Genomic DNA, 25,050 nt, shown 5'->3' on the forward strand with positions numbered 1-25,050 from the left:
TTTCAGTTTTGCTTTCTACTGTGGATCTACAGATCCACAGTACAACTACTTATGATCTATTTGCTTGTGATTGCAGATACTGAAGGAGTTTGCTGGGGAGGGAGAAGAGTGTGTGGAGGAAGAGGGGAGGGCTGGAGAAGTGAGATGAGCCCTGAGCACGTGGGACACTGGAGGCCAGGGAAGGAACCATAGTGGTGCTTGTGGAGTTTTAACAGGTGCAAGCTGGGAATTTCGGAAGGCTCACCTGGCTGCTGAGTGGAGCCTGGGGTGGGGGGGGGGGGGGGGGGAGACCCCTCCAGGAGCCAGTGAGGAGAGATAACTGCTTTTGACAAGACACCTGGGAAAGACATCTGGAAGGAATGGCATTGACAATAGGATTTAAAACCCTTGGCCCCAGGGAAAGGAGATATTTTGAGAACTATGACTGCTTATATTACTTTTAATCCCAAAAGGAGGATAAAGGTCTTTCCTGTATAAAGTGCACTAGTTAATTTAAATTGTGGAGGAAAAAACTTAGGGCAAGAGACAGAATATTATATTCAGGAAGCATTTTGGAAGAAGACACAAGGAACCCCAGCTGTGGCTGTGTGCACCTTTAGGGCCTTGATCATGGAGGCAGGATAAAGGAGGCCATCTCGTCAACATGGCGGAGTCAGAGTCTATTGGGAGAATCACGAGGTAGGCAGCTCTGAATCCCAAAAGATGGTAGTCCAGTGGGATATGCCTGGGCTGCTCTGACCAGCTCAGCACACACAAGGAGTAGCTCTGGTGCTGGGCAATTTGTGCCCTGGGCCGGAGGGTGAGAGTTTATTTTATCAGAACAGTAAAGGCATCCCACCTGCTACCAGGAGCAACCAAAAATGCTCAGAAGTTCTGGAACAGGAGTGCTGTTGAACAGGGTTTCCTGGCAGCCAGAGAGAGGAAGTGGTAAAAGCAGCAAAATGCTGCTATGGTATAGTACTGAAGTCATCAGGCACACACTGAGACTTCCTGTGGGTCAGGCCTTGTGAATGGGGCTGGAGACAGAGACCGGGATAAGATCTACCATCTCTGATGCTGATGCCCAGCCCAGTTCTCCCCTTTTCCTCTCTAGTTTTTTCTTTCTCTGTCGTGCATCCCCCTCCCTTTGCTGTCCCTTAAATGTTGCTCCCTTGAGCATCATCTTTTACTCTCTTCTCATTTTACATCTCCCTCTGGACCACTTCATCCAGTCCTGTGGCTTCAGTACCACTTACATACTCATCACTCTTAAATCTAGGGATTCAGCTAGATTATTCTCCTGAGTTCTGGTCCCTTATGCCTCATGTTAACTGGGTAGCTCCACCTGGATGGGCTATAGGAGCTGCAAACCTAACTCTCCTGCATTTTCTGTCTTGCAGAGCACGATACTGTTAAAAGCTTATAAGAGTCATCCAAGACACCTCCTTTCTTCCTTTGCATCAATCACTGGGACCCGCACATTTTACTTTCTTAACACCCCTTGTCTCTGACTCCTCCTCTGCTGCTGCCTGAGTTGAGGCCTTGTAATACATTCCAGTAAACTCCTACCCACACCCCCCACAGACGATCTCTCACTTGCTCCATGTCTCTTACGCACTGCTGCCAGAGTCAGCTTGTTAAACCCAGGTCTGACCCCCTGGCTCTTCTCCCTGTGTTAGCCTTGATGGCTTCCCACGCTCATTAATAAGACCAACAAGAGCCACACTCTCTCCTCTGCTTGTCTTTGCAGCTTTATTTTGGTGTAGCCATCTTCACACCCTCTAGTCCTGACATGCAGACCTGATGTAATTTCCCAAATGCCCCAGGCTGATTCATGGCTGAGCGTCTTTTTATCTGTTGCCCCCTCTTGCTGTTCTGCCTTCCTCTCCACCTCCTTCTGCCCTCTCACTGACACCTAATGCCCTTTCCACACCAGTGAGCACCTTGTCTTTGCATTCTCGTCTCCTCTTCGGTGGCATTGACACTCCCTTTTCATGTCTTTCTGTCCCCCACACCTCTGTCAAGCACAGCATCTGCACGCTTTGTTGCATTTGCTTGCATAGATCACGTAGTTTTCTTCATCTCCTAATTATGTGGACAGCTCACGTTGATTGAGGACTTGCTTTGAATAAGGCATTGAGCAACATGCCCTACATTTTATGTTAAATCTTCCCAATAGTGCTACTGCTTCTGTCCCTTTCCAGGGAGGAGGAAGGAGGCTTGGAGAGAGGACTGTCTTTTAGGAGCCCTGCCCAGTGTTTCCTGTGGAGGGTGGGGCCATCGTGGAAGGTAAACCTGTGGTAGGGGTAAGCTGGGTGGCTGTTGAAGTCCAACCTTCCCCCTTCTTCCTCTAACCCTGATAACCTTATTCTCTGGGGCCTGTCTGCTGGTGGAGAGGCTTCTTTTTTTTTTTTTTTTTTTTTTTTGCCATGACTTTGGTTTATAAATACAAGAAGAGATTTGGGGAAAGATCAGGGGAAACTGTCGAGCTTACAAGTCCTGAGAAGGAAGTCACTGCTCCTTTAAGTCTCATGTGAACCCCTTGTTCTCTCCCCAGCTTGTGGGGTGGAAGAAAAGCCCTTTAGTCTTGCGGGTCCTCAAATCCCAGTTTATGCAGTTTGGCCCCAGTCAGAGGGACCCCAGGAAGGCAGACTCAGGGTAAATTCTGCCTGTCTTCCACCAGAGAGGGGACTCACCAAGTGTGACTCTTGCCATTCAGTAGAATTTTTAAAATCTAACAAGTATTTTGTACCCCTGAGTAAAAGAGAGGCCTGTAGCTCTTCATGAAGAGAACAAGAAAGGCCAGAACTGAGTGTTTGGAGCCCAGTGAAGTAAAATACTGCCCTGTCTCCTGTCTGTCCACTCTAGCGCTTGCACAAACCATGAAGAATTCTCCTTGGACTGTTTGCTTTTTGAGAATGTTAACACCTCGACTCTGGATTTCTGCCTGTGGAAAAAACCACAATAGTGCCAGAGGTGCTTCCATATGCAGGATTAACTCTGCAGTCAAAGTTTCTGTTGGGCAGGTGTGTGAACTTGATATCATAAATGCTGGCCCAAAGCAAATGGAAGAATGGATGAATGAACGAATTCGGGAATGAAACAAACTGTAACCAGGGGTCTCTTAGTTGTAGGTTTTCTACTAAACTTCACATTGAGACACAAAGGAAGGACATCTTATAATATAATGTTGGGGGGTGAGCAGTCAGCTTGGAGGTGCGGACACGTGAGGTGGGTTTTGATGTTTGCGAAGGAATTGACCCAAAAAAGAGTCAGGTGAAAAGAATCTGGGAATCGAGACCTGTTTCTCTGGGACAGGTGTGAGCGGGTCTGAGTGCTGCTGGGTTTGGTTGGGGCAAAGGTTGCTTGTGGGGGCGTGGCAGTGGGTGAGGCCTGCGAGATAGGCAGGCGCCAGGTCCTGGAAGGGAGAGTCGGGGAGCAAGGCATGGAGCCTGTACTCTACTCTGAATCTTGGTGGTGCCTTCAGAGGATTGTTAGCAGGGGTCCGTGTGATCACACTGACACCTGAGAGAGCGACACGCCATGTATGTGACTGGGATGTGGAGGACGGATTTAAGGGGGACAGGACTGAAGGCTGTCACAATGATTCAGGTGAGAGAAGATGGGGGTCTGGACTAAGGGGACAGGAAAGGACAGATGTGAGATGAGGTGGCAGGCAGTTCTAGCTCCCTCTTCCCCCCAGTCTGCCTTGTTTTCCTCTTCTCATGGCTCCATAGGGTCTCAGTCATTTCATCATAGCTTGATCTCCTCCATCTGGAAGTGCAGCCTGAAGTTTTGAAGAGAGCAGGGAGCAATGCTTCACCCAAAGGGAGAGCCTCTCCTCAGGTGGCGTTTTGGGTCCATGGCTTGCTCACTTAGTGCATACAGACTTAGTGTTACTGCCATTCTTACTGGGATCAGCTTGATTGCCTTTAAGGTAGGGCTGTCCCATGGAAACAGGGAAAACACGATTTGGTTGTTGGGGTATCTGGAACCAGAGGCAGCACAGACGCTGCTCTAAGAGCTGCTGGGACAACTGGAGGCGGGTGTGGGTGGAATCCTGTGCTCCTCATCTTTCCTGCCCTCTTCCTAACACCCTCCCTCCCCAGCGGCCTGAAGTCTGCCTATGCCTATCCAGGCTGAGCTGTAACCTGGGACTCTTTGGAAGCTCTGAGCCATCAGTGCAGGTGGCCCCGGAATGATTCCAGACCTGGAGTAGGAGTGGGAGGTCGACTGGGGAGGGTGGGGGGAGGTGAGAGGAGGGTGTCCTTTCCCTCTCGCCAGGGAGTCTGCAGTCACAGTTGCACTTTGCCTGGGTCAGTAGGCAGAGTCACGCTGCTGTGTGACAGTGGCACTGAGGCAGCTGCATTTCAGGTTTCCAAGAGACTCTGAACCCTTGGAATGCCATTTGTTTCAGGTGACGTGGAGGAGTGGAGGCACTCGGGTCAGTGTCTGAAGATGGATTCAAGGATGCCGCTGCTTGTTAGCTTGTTATAGGTTGCTCAGTGTTACCTCTCGGCCCGTAGTTTCCTCATCTGTCAATGGGGGCAGATAATGATCATCACCTTACACAGAAGGTTTGGTGAAGATAAAAACAGGTTCACTGGCTGCGTGCAGTGGCTCACACTCGTAATCCCAGCACTTTAGGGGGTCGATGCTGGCAGGTCACTTGAGGACAGGAGTTTGAAACTAGCCTGAACAATGTAGTGAGACCCCGTCTCTACAAAATATTAAAAAATTAGCTGGGCATGGTGGCATATATCTGTGGTCCTAGCTACTAGGGAGGCTGAGGTGGGAGGATAGCTGGAGCCCAGGAGTTCGAGGTTACAGTGAGCTATAATTGTGCCACTGAACTTCAGCCTCAGTGACAGAGCAAGACCCTGTCTCAAACAAAACAAAGCAAAACAAAAACAGCTTCATGCATGTATAAGATCTTTGTTAATTCTTTCATTAACTCTGAAGGCAGGATGCGTCTTACTAATTTATGTAGCTCCAGTGCCAAATGCAGTGCCAGGCAAACTCAGTTGTTTGTTGATTGAACGAATGAATGGATGGTGCAGTAATATCTGTGGGGCTTGAGAAAGCCTGAATAATGTCAACTTATTAAGAGCTTGTTCAACCATGAAAAAGCCGATTTCCACATGTGCCCCTCCATATCACCCACATTTAGATGAAATATGTGCCGATATTCTTTTTTTCTTTTTTTCGAGACAGAATTTCTCTCTTGTCACCCAGGCTGTAGTGCAATGCCACGATCTCGGCTCACTGCAACCTCCACCTCCCTGGTTCAAGTGATTCTTCTGCCTCAGCCTCCCGAGTAGCTGGGACTACAGGTGCATGTCACTATGCCCGGCTAATTTTTGTTATTTTTAGTAGAGCCAGGGCTTCACCATGTTGGCCAGGTTGGTCTCGAACTCCCAGCCTCCCAAAGTGCTGGGATTACAGGTGTGAGCCACTGTGCCCAGCCATGCAGATATTCTTGAGGAAACATTTTAAAATGAAAACTAGCAGAAAGGATATTATCTTTCAACATTTCCTTTCTCATCAATTCTTGGCAGCACTTTTGCTGCCCAGTACTCTTCTGTTGGAGCCGTGAAGTGTGATAGGCCATTACTTCATAGATCCATTCATTATTGATACGTTATGCAGGAAAGAACTCCACCGCCATTCAGAAACTGAAGTAGTCAATCTCATAGATTGGAAAATATTTTTATGCCTATTTGAAACAAATATCGTTCCTATTTTTTGGGATAAAAGGGCCCTTTCCCCCGGAATTGCTATGTTTCCTCTTTTCCTGTTCCTACACTCTGCAGAACTGACTTTGAAGTCAGATGATTCCCTTTTCAATCTGGCTTCTCACTTTCGGGCTGCTTAACCTTGACTTAGCCATTGAACCTGTCTGGGTCTCAGTTTTTTTTGTCTGCGAAGTGGGGCTGTGTTGGGCATGAGCATGTGCCTACAGGCCTCTAACTGGAGGGAGTGTCGGTGATCAGGGCCCTGGCTGCTGCCCTGAAGTCCACAGCTGGGCTTGCACTGCGGGTACATTGCTCCCGGGCTGCTCCCGGCCAGTGTCCGTGTGCAGCAAGGACACTACGGCAGGATTGTTTCTGGGAGACACAGGACTCCTCAGACAGCTGACTTCAGCCCAAGAACTCCTTGATGGGCTTGCTAAACTTCCTTAGGCTGGAAGATGCTTACCTCCTCCTTCCTTCTTTCCTTCCTTTTCCAGGGGTGAGACTTACATAGAGTCTAGTGGCTGTTCTAGCCTCCCCAACTCCCTCTCATTTTCTCTCACACATGCATTCCCCCTAATAAAATCCATGCACGTTTAATCCCTTCTTGGCATCTGCTTCTGGGGGGTCCCACCTGGACTCATGCAGTGTGATAATTTCTTGTAGTGAGGACCGAATGCAGTGATGTAAGCAGAGTGTTTGTCAGAGTGACACCACGAGTAAGTGCCCAGTAGGCCATCAGGGCGCCTGTCACCTTCACCACCATCAGCATCACCATCCTCATCACCATCTGGCCAAGTTTGCTTCTTTGTTGGTTCCAGGCACAGAGAACTCCAGTGGTTCATTCCAGGTCACAAGGCAACTTTGTATTAGGGTGAGAACAACTATGGCTTCTAAGGAGAATAAATGGATTAATGAAAATACCATTTAAGAATTTATCCGACTTGGCTGGGTGCGGTGGCTGACGTCTGTAATCCCAGCACTTTGGGAGGCTGAGGTGGGCAGATCACCTGAAGTCAGGAGCTCAAGATCAGCCTGGCCAGCATGGTGAAACCCTGTCTCTACTAAAAATACAAAAAATCAGCCAGGCATGGTGGTGCACGCCTGTAGTCCCAGCTACTTGGGAGGCTGAGGCAGGAGAGTAGCTTGAACCCGGGAGGTGGAGGTTGCAGCGAGCCGAGATTGTGCCACTGCACTCCGCCTGGGCGAGAGAGCAAGACTCCGTCTCAAAAAAAAAAAAAAAAAAAAAAAAAGAAAAAAATTTATCCAACTTAAGCACAATCCAGATCCTTTTCTAGCCATTGAGATGTGCAGTCTTCTTTGCCAAAACAACAAACTCCATTTTTAGTGAAATGCACAAAAGGTTTTGTAACATTCTGAGATCTGTTCCGGTACTCCTGACAACTACAAATATACTCCAGCAGTAGACCAGGGCTGCTTATTTGCTGTTCCTGAGAACCCTGTGGACATTTAGAAAAAAAGGTGGCTGCTATTATTCACATTTCACAGTAAGCAAACAGAGAAACTAAGTGACGGTTTCGACGTCATGCTGTCACTGATGGATTTGGGACTGAAACTCTGGTTTTTGCTCTGATGCTTTGGAAGCTCAGAAATGGGTGGATTCTGTTCAAACTCTGCCCTAATGGACAGTCTCTTAGCAAACTGGCACCAGGACCTGGCCTGAGGAGACCTTTCTGAAGCCCAATTCTGCCCAGCCTCAGGGATGCTAGAAGCTTGGGAAGCATCCATGATGCAGGTCAGTGAAGGAGACCAGCCTCCACTCACCTCCATGCTCATGCCATTGCATGTCAGCTGATGAGGCTTTAAGCTAATGTTGGTTACCTGGTGCTGTGGAGCATGTTCCTTAAGCTGACTGGCAAGCCCCTGAGGCTGGGAGGGACTCTACCTTATCCCCACCATACCACACCCCTTTGTGCCCATTCAGCATTAAATAAATGTTTGTTTTTGAGAGTGCTGGTGATTCTGATGGGGCTTTTGTGTGAAGGAATTATCACCACCACCACCACCACCACCAGAAAACAACATTTGCTCTATGCCAGGCACTATGCCAAGAAATTGAGATCCAATGATTAAAATTTGATGAACTTTCTTTTTTTTTTTTTTTTTTTCCATAATTTTTTTTATTATACTTTAGGGTTTTAGGGTACATGTGCACAATGTGCAGGTTTGTTACATATGTATCCATGTGCCATGTTGATTTCCTGCACCCATTAACTCATCATTTAGCATTAGGTGTATCTCCTAATGCTGTCCCTCCCCCCTCCCCCAACCCCACAACAGTCCCCGGAGTGTGATGTTCCCCTTCCTGTGTCCATGAGTTCTCATTGTTCAATTCCCACCTATGAGTGAGAACATGCGGTGTTTGGTTTTTTTGTCCTTGTGATAGTTTACTGAGAATGATGTTTTCCAGTTTCATCCATGTCCCTACAAAGGACACGAACTCATCATTTTTTATGGCTGCATAGTATTCCATGGTGTATATGTGCCACATTTTCTTAATCCAGTCTATCGTTGTTGGACATTTGGGTTGGTTCCAACTCTTTGCTATTGTGAATAGTGCTGCAATAAACATACGTGTGCATGTGTCTTTATAGCAGCATGATTTATAGTCCTTTGGGTATATACCCAGTAATGGGATGGCTGGGTCAAATGGTATTTCTAGTTCGAGATCCCTGAGGAATCGCCACACTGACTTCCACAATGGTTGAACTAGTTTACAGTCCCACCAACAGTGTAAAAGTGTTCCTATTTCTCCACATCCTCTCCAGCACCTGTTGTTTCCTGATTTTTTAATGATGGCCATTCTAACTGGTGTGAGATGGTATCTCACTGTGGTTTTGATTTGCATTTCTCTGATGGCCGGTGATGATGAGCATTTCTTCATGTGTTTTCTGGCTGCATAAATGTCTTCTTTTGAGAAGTGTCTGTTCATGTCCTCTGCCCACTTTTTGATGGGGTTGTTTGTTTTTTTCTTGTAAATTTGTTTGAGTTCATTGTAGATTCTGGATATTGGCCCTTTGTCAGATGAGTAGGTTGCAAAAATTTTCTCCCATTCTGTAGGTTGCCTGTTCACTCTGATGATAGTTTCTTTTGCTGTGCAGAAGCTCTTTAGTTTAATGAGATCCCATTTGTCGATTTTGGCTTTTGTTGCCATTGCTTTTGGTGTTTTAGACATGAAGTCCTTGCCCACGCCTATGTCCTGAATGGTATTGCCTAGGTTTTCTTGTAGGATTTTAATGGTTTTAGGTCTAACATATAAGTCTTTAATCCATCTACAAACCACTGCTCAATGAAATAAAAGAGGATACAAACAAATGGAAGAACATTCCATGCTCATGGGTTGGAAGAATCAATATCGTGAAAATGGCCATACTGCCCAAGGTAATTTATAGATTCAATGCCATCCCCATCAAGCTACCAATGACTTTCTTCACAGAATTGGAAAAAACTACTTTAAAGTTCATATGGAACCAAAAAAGAGCCCGCATTGCCAAGTCAATCCTAAGCCAAAAGAACAAAGCTGGAGGCATCACGCTGCCTGACTTTAAACTATACTACAAGGCTACAGTAACCAAAACAGCGTGGTACTGGTACCACAACAGAGACATAGATCAATGGAACAGAACAGAGCCCTCAGAAATGATGCCGCATAGCTACAACTATCTGATCTTTGACAAACCTGACAAAAACAAGAAATGGGGAAAGGATTCCCTATTTAATAAATGGTGCTGGGAAAACTGGCTAGCCATATGTAGAAAGCTGCAACTAGATCCCTTCCTTACACCTTATACAAAAATTTGATGAACTTTCTGACTCCAAGAAGTTGGTAGGCTAGCGAGGAAGATCGGCACACTGGGCCTGCCTGGAAGAGCCCAGGACAACTTCATAGAGGAGGTGGCTTTTGGCTGAGACTAAAGAGAATGGGAGTTTCCCAGGCAGATAAGGGTGGGGAAGGGGTTACTGGCTGAGAGGACAACACCTGCAAAGGTGTGGAGGTGTGAACAGAGCACTGCTGTGTTTGAGGACCTGCTTTCAGTATTGCTGGAGTGCCAAACTGTTTGCCATTTGACGCTGCTCATCCACGTTGTCTGCGTGGTTTGAATGTGCCAGCATTCCTTCTACCCTTCATTCACTTATTCCACAATCATTGATTGTCTACCCACCATGTGCCAGGTACTGTGCAGAACACTAGGGGTGCAGAGGTGAGGGGTAGACAGGGTGCCTGCCCACATGGAGCTTTCAATCTAATGGGAGTGCTGGACAAGGGCGCAGGCCGTATCAGCAGCACCGCACAGTGAGTGCTGGGCAAGGGAGATGTATTAGTCCGTTTGAGTGCTGGGCAAGGGAGATGTATTAGTCTGTTTGAGTGCTGGGCAAGGGGGATGTATTAGTCTGTTTGAGTGCTGGGCAAGGGAGATGTATTAGTCTGTTTTCCGGCTGCTAATAAAGACATACCCAAGACTGGGTAATTTATAAAGGAAAGAAGTTTAAGGGACTCACAGTTCCATATGGCTGGGGAGGCCTCACAATCATGGTGGAGGGTAAATGAGGAGCAAAGTCGCATCTTACATGGCAGCAGGTAAGAGAGCATGTGCAAGGGAACTCACCTTTATAAAACCATCAGATCTTGTGAGACTTATTCACGATCACGAGAACAGCACGGGGAAAAACCCGCCCCCATGCTTCAATTACCTCCCACTGGGTCACTCCCCCAAGATGTAAGGATTATGGGAATACAATTTAAGGTGAGATTTGGGTGGGGACACAGCCAAACCATATCAGGAAACCTGAACTAATGGAGGGCAGATTCATTTCCTGGGGCTTCCGTAGCAAATTGCCACACATGTAGTGGCTTAAAGCAACACTAGTTTATTATTGTATGGTTCTGGAAGTCAGAAGTTCAAAATCAGCCTCACTTGGCCAAAATCAAAGGGTAAGCAGCATAGGTTCCTTCGGGAGGCTCTAGGGGAGGATCCTTCCTTTGCCTTTTCCAGCTTCTAGAGGGACCACATTCCTGGGCTCATGGCTGCATCACTCCAACCTGTGTATCTGTCCTCACATCCCTTCTCTCTCTGGCCCTCCTGCTTCCTTCTTATAAGAACTCTTGCATTATATTGAGCCCAACCATATAATCCAAGATCATCCCCCATCTCAACATTCTTAATCACATCTGCAAAGTCCCTTTTGCCATGTAAGATAACATTCATATATGTCTTGGGGATTAGGATGTGGACCTCTTTGTGGGCCATTATTGTACCTGCATCCAAGGTCGGAGGAGAGAAGGTGCTCCCAGAAGTGATATTTAATCTGAGTTTTCTGGGTCAGAAGCAGGATACACATGGAAGCAGGGAGGCCCCTTGGGAGGCTGCTGGTCTGGTCCTAGCAAGATGTGACGGTGGGCTGGATGAGGCTGCTGGCCACAGGGGTAGGGGAAGGCCCAAGGGATGAAATACGGTGACGAGGCTGAATGAATGGGAGATGTGGGCAGTGGTAAAAGAAAGCCACCTTAGGCAAGGCTTACCTTCTTGGCATCAATAGGAGCAAGGGGGAAAGTGAATGCAGCGTCTTTAGGAAAAGGTTAGCAAGAACATAATGCCCAGATTGCTGATTCTAACATACAGATCTTTCAATCAAGATTCCAGCCAATTTTGCGCTTGCATAAATCTGAGGGAAATTTAATGTGGAGTGATTTTATTGGATTGGATAATATTCCATTAAAAGACTGACGTTCAGCTCGGTTTCCAAAGAGAGAAACTGATTCCGAGGGCCTAGGAGGAGAGGCGGATGTTTACAAACTTAGATTCTTCTAAGCCACCACCTCTACAGCCAGGTGTTTTCAACAGGGAGTGACATAGCCTGCTGTTTGACTTTTCCAACAGTGATTGAGCAGTTTAACTCCCCGCTGGAGTGGAACTGTTTACCCCACTTAGGTAATTAGGTTTATCATCTACTAATACCTTCTTTACACAACAGCCAGCCTGCACCATGACAGAGACTATAATAAGAGTTGGAATAATAAAGGGAGAACAAAACTTAAGTGCAATGGCCGTTCATTGTTGCACAAGACATTTCTGTGATGCATGATAGCATTGTGTGTGCATCACAACCCCAAACTTCCTGCCATCGCAGAAAAGCCTCCAGCTGAACCTACTTATTTCCAAAGTAATGAAATTGCCCTACAGAGAACAGGGACCTTAGAGAATTCTATGTGCTTCGAAAACCAGGAAACAGTTTTTTTCCAATGACATCTTATTGGAAAACAATAGAAGAAAAATTCTATTACTAGTAGATCAGGAGTGGTTATGCCTAAGTCACATCTTCTATTAAGGTATAACAAGCTCATCCTTTCTTCCTTTGTTTTGTGACAAGAGGACTTTTTAAGTCTCTAGACGTTCATCTCTTCTCTGCTTTTGGTATCACCAGCCCTTGGTGCTTGGATAGAGTAGTTGGTTATCCCTCTCCTATTTACTTCCTCTCCAAGTTCAACAACATGTTTGTTTTTAAATCTGGTGATTTGTTGTGTTCCTTACACATTGTTTCAACAAGGAAGCTAAGGGAGGAGGTGAATTATAAATGGTAGAGAGATAGCTTTCAATTTAGACCCTCGTAGAAAAATGTAAGCATTTCAAACTCAGTTTATACTTTTTTTTTATTTTTTAAACTGGGACTCCTGGTGCTTATTTTTTAGAACTCAAATGGGTACCTAGCAACTGATCAAATTCCCTAACTGCAGGCTTGGTGAACCAGCATTTCATCCTCACATTTGAAATCTGGCTCAAAGAAGACATCTGTGCTTTGTTTCTGACACGTTTTGTATTTATTTATAAACAAACTCTCTTCTTCTTTGTCCCCTACCCTGACTCCTCAGTGGCCGTTCCCGCAGCAGCACCGGTGTGCCAGCCCAAGAGCGCCACTAACGGGCAACCCCCGGCTCCGGCTCCGACTCCAACTCCGCGCCTGTCCATTTCCTCCCGAGCCACAGTCGTAGCCAGGATGGAAGGCACCTCCCAGGGGGGCTTGCAGACCGTCATGAAGTGGAAGACGGTGGTTGCCATCTTTGTGGTTGTGGTGGTCTACCTTGTCACTGGCGGTCTTGTCTTCCGGGCATTGGAGCAGCCCTTTGAGAGCAGCCAGAAGAATACCATCGCCTTGGAGAAGGCGGAATTCCTGCGGGATCATGTCTGTGTGAGCCCCCAGGAGCTGGAGACGTTGATCCAGGTGAGCAGGGAGTGAGTCCATCTTAGGCCAACTGGTGGGGTGGATGGCAGTGTTGGTTTTATCTTTCTGGGTCTCTAGTCTTGCCTTCAGTTGAGAGGCTCTTGGTGGTCAGGGAAGTTCTCTCCAGGGAGGTGACATATAAGCTGAGACCTCCAAGAAGCGATAGTGAGGCATGTGACAGTGTGGGGGAAGGAGGGTCTATGTTCTGCATCTGGTTTTGGACGAGTGGTCAGAGGCGGCAGCAGGCCAATGGACTTTGGATTTTCAAGTTCAAGTCCACCTATGTGTGCTGATTAGCTCCTTGATTCTGAACTCTCTGTGGAATGCTGGGATAGAACCCAAAGAAAGAAAGAATTTTAAATATGCAGATTTAGAATAAGCAGGGATATATTAACCTGTCCAAGGTCCATGAGGTTGAGGTAGAGAAGAGGCCACCAGGTGTGTGGGTGAAGAGGCTGTCGGCGGCCTGAAACAGCTGTTATAGTGGATTTATGGGGATGAAATAATATGGATCACAGTAGTAGTAATCATCAGGTTTGCTGTTTTTGAATACTTACTGTGTATCAGGTATGTACTAAGGCCTTTACATACCCTGGATATTAAGGAAAGAAGATTCATAGGAAAATGGAAGCAGAGAACTTGAACTGCAGCTTAAAGAAGTAAGGCAACAATTCTGGGCAACAGATGTGGACTTGGCAGGGGTGGACTGTGGCGGTGAGGAGCTATAGAAAGCCAGAGAGTCATCTACGCGGCTGTGGTGCGAGGGACTGGATCAGGAGGGTTGAGAAGTCTGGGAAGCCAGAGAGAAAAGCAGTTCCCATGAGGAAGAAAGGGAAATGGTGGAGAGCCCCATTGGAGGGCTTCACCTTGGACGTGAAGGAGGAAGGCTGCCTCTGAGGCTGAAGTTCCACTTTTTATCCCGGACACCCTCCTGAACTACAAAGAGTGGGTTTTGGTGGAAGGCGATGACATTTATGGAGGTGAGGGAGAGTCTCATCTTTCTGGGGGCTCTAAAGTTTGGAAGGTGGAGGGATGGAAAAGACAGCTTTTACAATTCCTTCTGGCTCTGGGATGATGCACATTAAATTCTAATGGCTGCAACAATCCAAGATAGTGTAGGATTTACCAGTCTGCGCTGTTTTATTATTTATTTATTTCCTACCATACCAATAGAGTAGGGGAATTCCGATGCTGCTTATGATCTGGCACTTTCATAGCAATCGTATTCTTGTCAGTTAGTTTTAATAATGACTTGACTCTTAAATAAATAGAAATACAAATTCTTCCCTTCCTGGGAATAAATATGAGTTCATAACTATGCCCTATAATTCTTCTCAAAAAAATAAAATGTTAAAAATCCAAGGGCAGCATTTCATATAACTGTTTCATAGGAAGTCAGTTCTCCAAATGGCTTTGTCTTTTTTTTTCTTTTTCTTTTTTGAGACAGGGTCTCATTCTGTCACTTAGGCTGGAGTGCAGTGGTGTGATCATGGCTCATTGCAGGTTCAACTTCCTGATCGAGGTCTCAACTGATCCTTCTGCCTCAGTCTCCTGAGTAGCTGGGACTACAGGCATGTGCCACCATGCCTGGCTACTTTTTGTATTTTTTTGTAGAGACAGGTTTTCACCATGTTGCCCAGGCTGGTCTTGAATTCCTAGGCTCAAGCAATCCGCCCGCCTTGGCCTCCTAAAGTGCTGGGATTACAGGTGTGAGTCACCATGCTCATGCCTTTTCTTCTTTCATGGGAAAATGCTAACACATTTGTGGTGATGAGATTTTTGTATTAATCAGTGCCAGATTTAAAGCCTAGCATGCTATAGAGAATGGAAGAAACAATTCTGGAGTAGTTTTAAGTAGCAGTATAATTACATTTATACACATTGTTGTGATATGAGGTAGGATCCTTTTTAATTAGTTGTAAGACACGTAATAATAACCTGATAGGTGTTCTGAAGTGAATCTAGTATCATGCTTGAATTTTCCTTCGTTAGGCAGTAAGATCTTGAAGAAAAGGAATGTGTTGTCTTATCTTTATCTCCATATGTGACTTATGCTTTGCCTCTAATTATTGCCCATTAGATAAATGTTTTTAGAGCAAGATATCAAAGCAAATTGTAGAACACCAGTGATGTCACAAGCTATCTGAGCTTATCCATGCATTTGTTGATTAATTCAGCATTTCTGTATTGCCCATTCTTTAACCCTCTTCTTTATGAGAGAGCTCAGAGACCTGAATGAAGGACAGGGTCGGGGACCGTGGAGGTCTTAATTCCGATGCTGCCATTAAGACTGGCGTCCTGTTTTGACCTCAAAGATTTCTCTGTGAAATGAGATATGTGTGTGTATGTGTGTGTTTGTGTGAATGTGTTTGCACATACATACATGTGTGTACATTTAAGATAATTTTATAACAATTTAAAAAGCTGCTCTTTATTAGGCACCTGTTATGAGCTGGGCATCATATACCCATTATCTCATTTAATCTTGTCAACAACACTCTAAGTTCATATCATGATTCCCATTTTACAGGTGAGGAAACATCAGTTTCCTTAAAGAGGTGAGTAACTTTCCAGCCACCAAAGTGGTAGAGCTGGTAGTCAGCACAAGGTTGGACTGACTGTACACTCTCTCATCCAAATAGTCTACAGGCCCTTTAAGTAGATCTTGGTTTATAATAAGCTCCAGTCTCTTTTAAACTTGTGCTTTATGTTGAATGCGGTATTAGTCCATTCTCGCTATAAAGAACTACCTGAGACTGAGCAATTTTTAAAGAAAAGAGGTTTAATTGATTCACAGTTCCGCAGGCTGTACAGGAAGCATGGCTTGGGAGGCTTCAGGAAACTTAGAATCGTGGCAGAAGACGAAGGGGAAGCAGGCATGTCCTATATGGCTGGAGCAGGAGGAAGAGAGAGCAAAGGGAGGGATGCTACACACTTTTAAACAACCATATCTTGGCCTGGCACGGTGGCTCACACCTGTAATCCCAGCACTTTGGGAGGCCAAGGTGGGCGGATGACCTGAAATCAGGAGTTCGAGACCAACCTGGCCAACATGGTGAAACCCCGTCTCTACTAAAAATACAAAAATTAGCCAAGCATGGTGGTGTGCACCTGTGGTCCCAGCTACTCAGTAGGCTAAGGCAGGAGAATCGCTTGAACCCAGGAGGCAGAGGTTGCAGTGAGCCGAGATCAAGCCACTGCACTCCAGCCTAGGTGACAGAGCATGACTCTGTCTCAAAACAAAAACAAAAACATAAACTAAAACAAAAAACCAGACAAACAGATTTCATGAGAACTCACTCACTATCACAAGAACAGAAGAGGGAAATCTGCCCCCACCATGCCCCTCCTCCAACACTGGGGATTACAATTCAACATGAGATTTGGGCAGGGACAAAAATCCAAACCATATCAGGCACTTTCCAGAATTTTAGCAGTCAAAAAACATTAGATGGCCAGGTGTGGTGGTTCATGCTGGTAATCCCAGCAGTTTGGGAGGCCAAAGCGGATGGATTGCTTGAGCCCAGCAGTTCGAGACCAGCCTGGACAACATGGCAAAACCCTTTTGTACAAAAAAATACAAAAATTAGATGGGTGTGGTGGCACACGCCTGTAGTGCCAGCTACTTGGGAGGCTGAGGTGGGAGGATCACCTGATCCCGGGAAGTTGAGGCTGCAGTGAGCCATGATTGTGCCACAGTACTCCAGCCTGGGAAACAGAGTGAGACATTGTCTCAATAAATAAATCATTAGAGTTCCTGGCTGCCTAACAGGAAGCATTTCTGTTTCTTCTCCCTATAAACATGAGCATCAGTCCTGGACCTGGGATGCTTTTAGATCTCCATCTACTATGACTTACAGATTCATCCTTGTGTTTATCTACAGTCTTTGTCACAATGTAAGTTAAGCAGGTTTAACTGCCGAATCTGTGTCAAATCATTGCACCAAATCATTACGTTTTGCCCTTCAGTTCACTGATACCTTCACAAGGATGAAAGTGTCCACTCTTACAGACCAGGGAGCTTTCTCACACTTTATGCCTCTGAGCATCACTGCATATAGCGATCACAAGAAACACAGTATTTAAAAATAGTCTGTCTTCACATCTGGAAGGGTTTTCAGTGTGCTGTGTTTTAAGCTGGAAAGATAGTGCTATTGTATCTCACCCAAGTCTGAAAGGAGTGACTGGTGAGTAGAAAGTAGATGGAAAGTGTTTATTTCATCATGTTTCTTGGCTGGATTGAGTGAACCCCTCATAAAGCCAAGCTGGAATATGTGCTTCATATTATTAATAACCAAAATAGAGTATCCAGAGAAGCATGATGCCCTCAAAATGCCTGGATAGCCTAGAAGAGCCGTAGCTCTTACAGCCATAGTGGGGAGGGATTTTCCAACAAGTAAGACCACTTTATGGGGTACCGTGGGACTCCAGAGGAGAGTGATGGGCCACTATCCCTAAAGGTGAAGAAAGATGGGTAGCTGTTATGAAGGGGACATTCTCATCGATTCATTTAGTCATTCATTCATCTATCCATCCATCCACTCATCCTCAGAATTGCTGCTGAACTCCTGCCATATCAGGTAACATGCCAGGTGTTGGGGAGAGAAAGAAGACGCGGCTGGGCTTGGTGGCTCATGCCTGTAATCCCACCACTGTGGGAGTCCGAGGCGAGTGGATCACGACGTCAGGAGTTTGAGACCAGCCTGACCAACATGGTGAAACCCTGTCTCTACTAAAAATACAAAAATTAGCTGGGCGTGGTGGCAGGTGCCTGTAATCCCAGCTACTCAGGAGGCTGAGGCAGGAGAATCGCTTGAACCTGGGAGGCGGAGGTTACAGTGAGCTGAGATGGTGCCATTGCACTCCAGCCTGGGCAAGAGAGTGAGACTCCATCTCGAAAAACAAAAACAAAAACAAAAACAAAAAGACACACCATAAGCAAGTTACTTACCTCTTGTTTCTTCATCAATAGAATGTGGCCTCACGGTGTTGAGAGGATTAAATGCAGTAATTCATGAGAAAGGCTTTGAACTGTGCTTGGCACATGGTAAGTGCTCACAAAAGGATTATTATTGCTGCTTCTATTGCTGCTACTGTTCTTAGTATTATTCAGGGAGCTCAGAGTTTCAAGTAGTGGTTCTTAATGGGCTGGGGTGGGGTCACCGGGGAGGGGATGGTTGCCTCTAGGGGGCATTTGGCAATGTCTGGAGACATTTTTGGTTGTTACAGCTGGGAAGGTGCTCTAGACATCTAGTGGATAGAGGCCAGGGTTGCTGCTAGACATCCTACAATGCACAGCATAGATCTCCCTCCCACAAAGAATTATCCAGTTCAACATGCTAATAGGTTGAGAAGCACTGGAGGAAGAGGCATGTAAGCCAATAATTACAATCTGTTGGAATAGAGCTATCTGAAAGATGTCCAAAAAATGGAGCCCTAGTGAGGCAAATAGAGCTCAGAGAATATTTTGTGGTTATTTATCTCCTTCAGTCCCCACAGCTATTCTATGAGGATAGTCTTTGGTGCCCACATACAGACGAGGAAATGAGGCAGCAGGAGCTGAAATGATGGCTTAAGGTCACCTGGTTAGAAATGGAGGATCTAGGGTTTACTGCCAGGCAGTCTGACCACATATCCCAGGCTCTGAACCACCATGCACTGGAACAGAAACGCGATATCTGGGAGGGATTCATTGGGTAGGCCGTGGTTGGAGGGTATCCCAATGGCTGGCATGTGGCCCATGGGAAAATGCTAACAAGTTTGTGGTGACAAGAACGTTATACTAATCAGTTCCAGATTTGAGGCACTGAAAGTGGTCAGAATGGCTTGAACTGAGAAGTATGAGAGTATGTGGAAATGAGGCTGGGAAGGGGGTCGTGGGAGCTGGACTGAGGAGGTGCTTAGAGGACCTTTATGTTGTGTGGAATGTCGAGTCACTGAAAGCTTTAAGCGAGGCTTGGAAGATGGAAATTGGCTGCTGAAAAAACCTTTTAGCAGTGGGGAAGTTGGGTTGGAGGAAGGAGAAACGGGAAGAAGGAAGACCAGTTAGAATGTTGCAACATCACAGGTGAGGGATGCTGAGAGATAGAGAAAAGGCTATATTTAAGAGAGTTGACAAAGAAAACTTGAAAATTACTCAAACCTCACTCAGCAAAGATTTCTGCTATGTGCTGCATATCCCTGCATGGCCTGTAGCCCCCAAGACTCTGGGGTTAATCTCCCCACGTTAAATCCTATACCACTTAATGAGCTGAGTGAATTGGGCAAATATCATGTTGCCCCTGGCCTCCACTGCTCTTCTGTGAAATGCAGATTGCGATCATAGTGTCTACGTGTTAGACACTATGGTGGTCTGAGGATTAAACAAAAGAAGCTCAGTAACTCTGAACTCTTGTTATTGCTGCTGCTTATTTGTTAGGGAAGGAAGAAAAAAAGAAACCAGAAAAATCCTAAATGATGCGCATTGTGGAGTTCTGCTGAGGGAAAAGAGAAGAAGGTGTCTGAAATGCCCCTTGGGCTTCAAACCCTGCATTTTCTCATAGACAAATTTTATTTCTACTGTTCAAGTGCAGAGTGCCCATCACAGAAGTCACTCCCCGAGTGCTAGGCTGGGCTGCTCACACCATGATGCTCTGTCTTTGTGGCTTGAGCAGAGGGAATTGGCACAGCAAGTTTCCATTTTATTGAGAGGGTTTACTGTGGGCATCTAGAATGTCATCTTTATCCTTCATCTTACTGGAGACTGTCAGTCTCACATTTATTAAGTAGACACTAGGGCCGGCTCCACTGATCTCTCTCTCTCCTGCTTCTCTGATTGGTTTGAGACACAGTTTCAGAGAACCTGAGGGACCCAGTGGGCTCAGGAGGCCTCAAAGCAGCAGGTCACCTGACCAGTGGAGTGACCATAGATTCCAAGGTGTGGCCGAGTGAAAGGGCTTATATCCCCAACGCCTGACTGCAATTGAACCCTAATGAGGTGTGTGGATCTTCTAGAGGAAGGGCCAGGCCCCTTTAATAAGGACCCTTCTGAACAAAGAGACAATGACGCTAATCCGAATTCCACTAGGACCGAGTTTGATGTCCTAGGGCAAGCCGCTTAACCTGAGCTGAGGCTCAGCAGTTCAGCTCATAGAGGACACAAAAGATGCATCTATCTCTAGAATCTTACCCCTGAGATGTGAGGGAGTGTGCAGACGATTGTAAATGGGTAGCTTCCTGCAGAGCTGGTGTAACAATAAAATATAGCTACCACTTACTGACTGTTTACTTTCCTCTAGACTCTGTTCTAAGTGCTTGAATCCTCTAGCTCATTTAACTCTTGCAAGAAGCCTACAAAGTAGGTACTTTTTTATTCCTTTTTTTTAAAAACAGCATCTTGCTGTGTCACCCACACTGGAGTGCAGTGGTGCAATCATGGTTCACTGTAGCCTGGAACTCCTAGGCTCAAGCAATTCTCCTGCCTCAGCCTCCTCAGAACATATCTGGGGGTAGGTTGGTCCAATCCCCTCAGAGTGAGCAGGTTGTCTCACTCCCTGGAAGGCTGGCTTCTTCCCTGCCTTTCTTCAGTCCTTGCCTCCAGCAAGTTACTGAAGTCCTCAGAGGCCTCTCCACCATGAAATGGACACTGTCTGTTCGTAGGACTACAGGTGGATACCACCAGACCCAGCTAATTTTTAATTTTTTTTTTTTGGTAGAGACAGGGTCTCACTGTGTTGCTTGGGCTGGTCTGAAACTCCTGGCCTCAAGCAATCCTCCCACCTCGGCCTCCCAAAGTGCTGATATTACAGGTTTGAGGCACCATGCCCAGTCCGTAGTAGGTTCAATCATCATCATCTCATTTTATGGATGAGCAAATAAATCCCAAGAAGTTAAATAACTTGTCCAAGTCCAGACAGCCAAAAAGTGATTAAACTTGGATTTGAGCCCTGGGAAGCCAGACTCCAGAGCCCACACAACTGAACCCTTGTGCCATACTGCTCACTTGCATCAATGGTGAGTATCCCCTCACTAACATGTAGACCTCTTTGTAAAGCTTTTACTCCAAGGAAAAGGCTGGAGGGAGAAGGAAATGTGATTCAAGAAAACTGGGCTGTCTTACATGGTGCTATAGCACTCCACGTGGGGAATATTATATTTTCAAAGAAAGGGTGTCTTAGAAGGGGAATGATCATGGACATTATATCAGATAGACTTGGTCCCTTAATGCCGCTAAACCTAAGGCTCCTCCTCATATTAAAGGGATCACAGTCCTCATTCGGATGATTGTGGGGAGTGAGTGAACCTAGCAGAGTGCCTGGCATGTCACTGGCCTTCAGGAAACGCTATCTCCTTCCCCCACCCGTCTTTCTTCTCTCAAGCGAACTGAGTAGACAAAGATAATTATACCTGGAGTACTTGCATTTCTTTGGCAGTAGAATAAAGTAAATTAAATGTATTTCTGAAGTTGAGGTTTCCATGAACTTGATTTGGCGGTCAGTCTGTCCCAAGAAAGCCTTTATCTTTGACGTCCTCACATGCTGCAATTGCTTATCTCCCTGTTCCTAGTGCAATTGTCTTAGAAGCTTCTATACTGACTAGTCTTGGAGAAAGCCATAAAATATTCCTCTTTTGTGATCCTCAAATAATAAAATCATGAGGAGCCTTCACTGACTGACGGGGAAGTGAAGGATGAATGCTTCGGTTTGCAGGGATGATCATTTGCAGCAGTCTTTTTTCAGGGTATGAATTCTGATGTTTCCCAGATGTTTTAAGAGTTCGAGTGTCTTCAGGGGAGCTCGAGTGGTCCCATGGCTGCCATTTCTTCTGGTCATAGCCTCGCTGAAGGGAGTAGCATTTCACGGGAGTGGGTTTAGGGTTGGATGAGGCGCCCATCGGGAAGGACATGGGATTTTTCATTCTGAGTGCCTTGCCGTAAAGCAAACGACAGGGGTCTATTCCTCTGTCTCTGGAGAACGTTTCTGGGGACAGATTGGTCTAATCCCCTCAGAGTGAGCAGGTTATCTCACTCCCTGGAAGGCTGGCTTCTTCCTTGGCTCACTTCAGTCCTTGCCTCCAGCAAGAGGGGTCTCTCTAATATGAAATGGTCACTGTCTGTTCATGATAGTTTTTCTGTCTGAAGAAAGTCCTGGGGCCTTCATCTGCCTGGCCGGGGCTAGGTCTGGAACTGCCTGGAGCATGAGCCTTTTGGGGAATCTCTTCCCAACTGCTTTGTCTCTCTATATCTCTCCCCCCCACCCTGACTGGTCCAGTGACTCTTTCTGTTGGTGAACAGAAACTTTACCATTGGTTTTCACTTTATGACATCTATGGGATTCCCCCCTCTGCCCCCAAGATGGCGTCTCACTCTGTTACCCAGACTGGAGTGCAATGGTGAGATCTCAGCTCACTGCAACCTCTGCCTCCCAGATTCAAGTGATTCTCCTGCCTCAGCCTCCCGAGTAGCTAGGATTACAGGCTGCTTCACCACCCCAGCTAATTTTTGTATTTTTAGTATAGACAGGGTGTCACCAGGTTGGCCAGGCTGGTCTCAAACTCCTGACCTCAGGTGATCTGCCACCTCAGCCTCCCGAAGTTTTGGGATTACAGGTGTGAGCCACTGTGCCGGCTAAGCATTTTTTTTTAAAATTCTTTCCAAATAGAGTTTCAGATACTTTGCTCAGTACTGTGTTTGATGGTATTATTTGGCACGATTTATTATTTTTTTCATTAAAAAATTAAAAATGACCTATAATATTGTATGTATTTATGAGGTACATCGTGATGTTGCCATACCTACAATGTATGATGATCAGATCAGGGAAATTAGCATATTCATCATCTCAAACATTTATCATTTCTTTGTGTTGGGAACGTACAATATCCTCCTTCTAGAAACTATATACTAGGTTATTGTTAACTGTAGTCATCCTGCAGTGGTATAGAACACTAGAATTTATTCCTGTTATCTTGCTGTAATTATGTCCCCTTTAACAAATCCTTCCCTATCCCCTGCTCCCCTGACTCTTCCCAGTTAGCATCATTTATTAGGCACTAATTCTGTGCTGGCTGGGTGCTAGAGGGTTTACATATATTACTTAGCTTCATTTGCCTCTCTCCATTGCACCAAGAGGCGGCCACTGTTGCTGCCCCATTTTACAGAGGGTAAAGTTCTTGCATCTAGCTAGTGACCAAAGCAGGACTTGAGTCTAGCTAGATCTCTCTGACTCCAGAGGCCACGGTCTCTTAATCATACTCTCCTTGGCTTGACATGGTGGGCTTAGAGAGTACATAATTGGGTCAAGACAAATTCCTCCTGACGAAGGGAAAACCCACTCAAACGACATGATGAGAAGGCTCCTTTGTGACAGTTAGTGCTTGCCTTGTAACGCAGAGCTCTCTCTCCTGTCCTCTCGCTGTATTTGTAACCTTTCTGACATACAGAGAGCCTCCATGACAAGGCTAGGGTGGCCAGAGTGTTGGCCTCTGGCTTACTGACTCATTTTATTGGCTGTGCTTGTTGGGCCTGACTCCACCGTGCTTTAGTGGAGAAGGATTTAGTCTAAGATGTGGGCGGCGGCATGTGAGGAGTGGGTATTGTGCTGTGGTCCTAGGTATGAACCTTTGATGTTGTCATGGCAACCAAAGCTGCTATTCTGCAGATGAGAGGACTAGAGATTATGAACTGCCAAACTGTCCTCTCCATACCCAAGGAGATGTTGGGTAATTTGCATGACCCATAAACATTTCCCAAGGCTGTGGCTCTGCCCTTCTGCCAAGACCCGAGTCACTCACTTGCTCACTCACTTACTCATTTGCTCACTCACTCATTCATTCTTTCATTCAACAAACTTGTTGATTGCCTACTGTGCTAGATGCTGGGATGTAATGGTGAATAAAAGACAGACATGGTCCCTGCCTTCTTGGAGCTTATAGCTAGGATGACCAAATGTCCCAGGTTTTGTGGTTCTGGAGTAATTGTTAATAGTGCCCCTTTCTCTCTCAAAAGTGTCCTGGGGCTGGGCGTGGTGGCTCATGTCTATAATCTCAGCACTTTGGGAGGCTGAGGCAGGCGGATCACTTGAGCTCTGGAGTTTGAGACCAGCCCTGGGCAACATGGCAAAACCCCATCTATATTAAAAAAAAGTGTCTTGGTTTGAAAGATAAAATATATAGTGACCCTACTTATAGACAGTGGGAGAGCCAAACCTTATGCATGTTATTACACAAATAATTGTAACTAAAAGCCAGATGAAAGTTGCAAAGGAGAGGGAGCTAGAGCTATGGGACACCCGAAGAGGAGAACTGATTTAGTAGGACAAGGATTCCAGGCAGAGAGGGCTGAGTCAAGGCCCTGGATGGGAGGAAGCGACATGCTATGGCTGAGGACTTGAGAGAAGTGAGCAAATGTGCAAATGTGGCCAAAGGGCATTTAGCAAAGGGAACTTAGCAATTTGGCTGGAGACAGGCAGGAGCCAAACCATGCAGGGGCTGATTCTGAATTTTATCTTAAGAGCACTGTGAAGCTTACAGTTATGTTTTCAGTAGCAGAGTGATATAATCTGGTCAATCAGTACATTGCCATTTTGGTTCTTCATATAAACCCAAAGGGTTTTAAGTTATTCATTCATTAATTCAATAACTAAACATTTATGGAGTGGTAACTGTGGCACTCTGCTAAGTGTTTTGCTCTGGACTTCTGAACTGAATTGTCCTCAGTGGTGCCAAAACTCAACTCTTGGGGGAAGCCTTTATGGGCCCTTTATGTTGGGTCATGTCCTGCTTGGCCCCATTTGCCCTACACTCGCTAGACTCTCTTGGGTGACCTTTACTTTTCTCTGTCCTCTTTCCATGACTGTGAGCTCTTTGAAGTTGAATCTATGTCTTTTGTCAATATATCCCTTCTGCCTGGCACAGTGGCTGGCCAATAGAAGATGCTAAAGGCTTGAGGAATGAAGGAATGGTGCTTTTTGTGTCTGTTCTTTTTTTTTTTTTTGAGACAGAGTCTTGCTCTGTCTCCCAGGCTGGAGTGCCTTGGCACGATCTCGGCTCACTGCAACCTCCACCTCCTGGGTTCAAGTGATTCTTCTGCCTCAGCCTCCCTAGTAACTGGGACTACAGGCGT

At 46.0% G+C, this 25,050-nt stretch overlaps 1 protein-coding gene across 2 annotated transcripts in view; it reads left to right on the top strand.

Moving 5' to 3' along the window:
* Positions 1-25,050, top strand: part of KCNK10 (potassium two pore domain channel subfamily K member 10) — a 148,389-nt gene that overhangs the window by 53,542 nt on the left and 69,797 nt on the right. For both annotated transcript variants that reach the window (XM_032179905.2, XM_032179903.2), the window contains exon 2: positions 12,601-12,950. In XM_032179905.2, the coding sequence (XP_032035796.1) occupies positions 12,601-12,950 (350 nt within the window). The remainder of the gene's footprint in view (positions 1-12,600; positions 12,951-25,050) is intronic.

The sequence above is a fragment of the Hylobates moloch genome, unplaced genomic scaffold, assembly GCF_009828535.3.
Source record: "Hylobates moloch isolate HMO894 unplaced genomic scaffold, HMol_V3 SCAFFOLD_16, whole genome shotgun sequence".
Lineage (NCBI taxonomy): Eukaryota > Metazoa > Chordata > Mammalia > Primates > Hylobatidae > Hylobates > Hylobates moloch.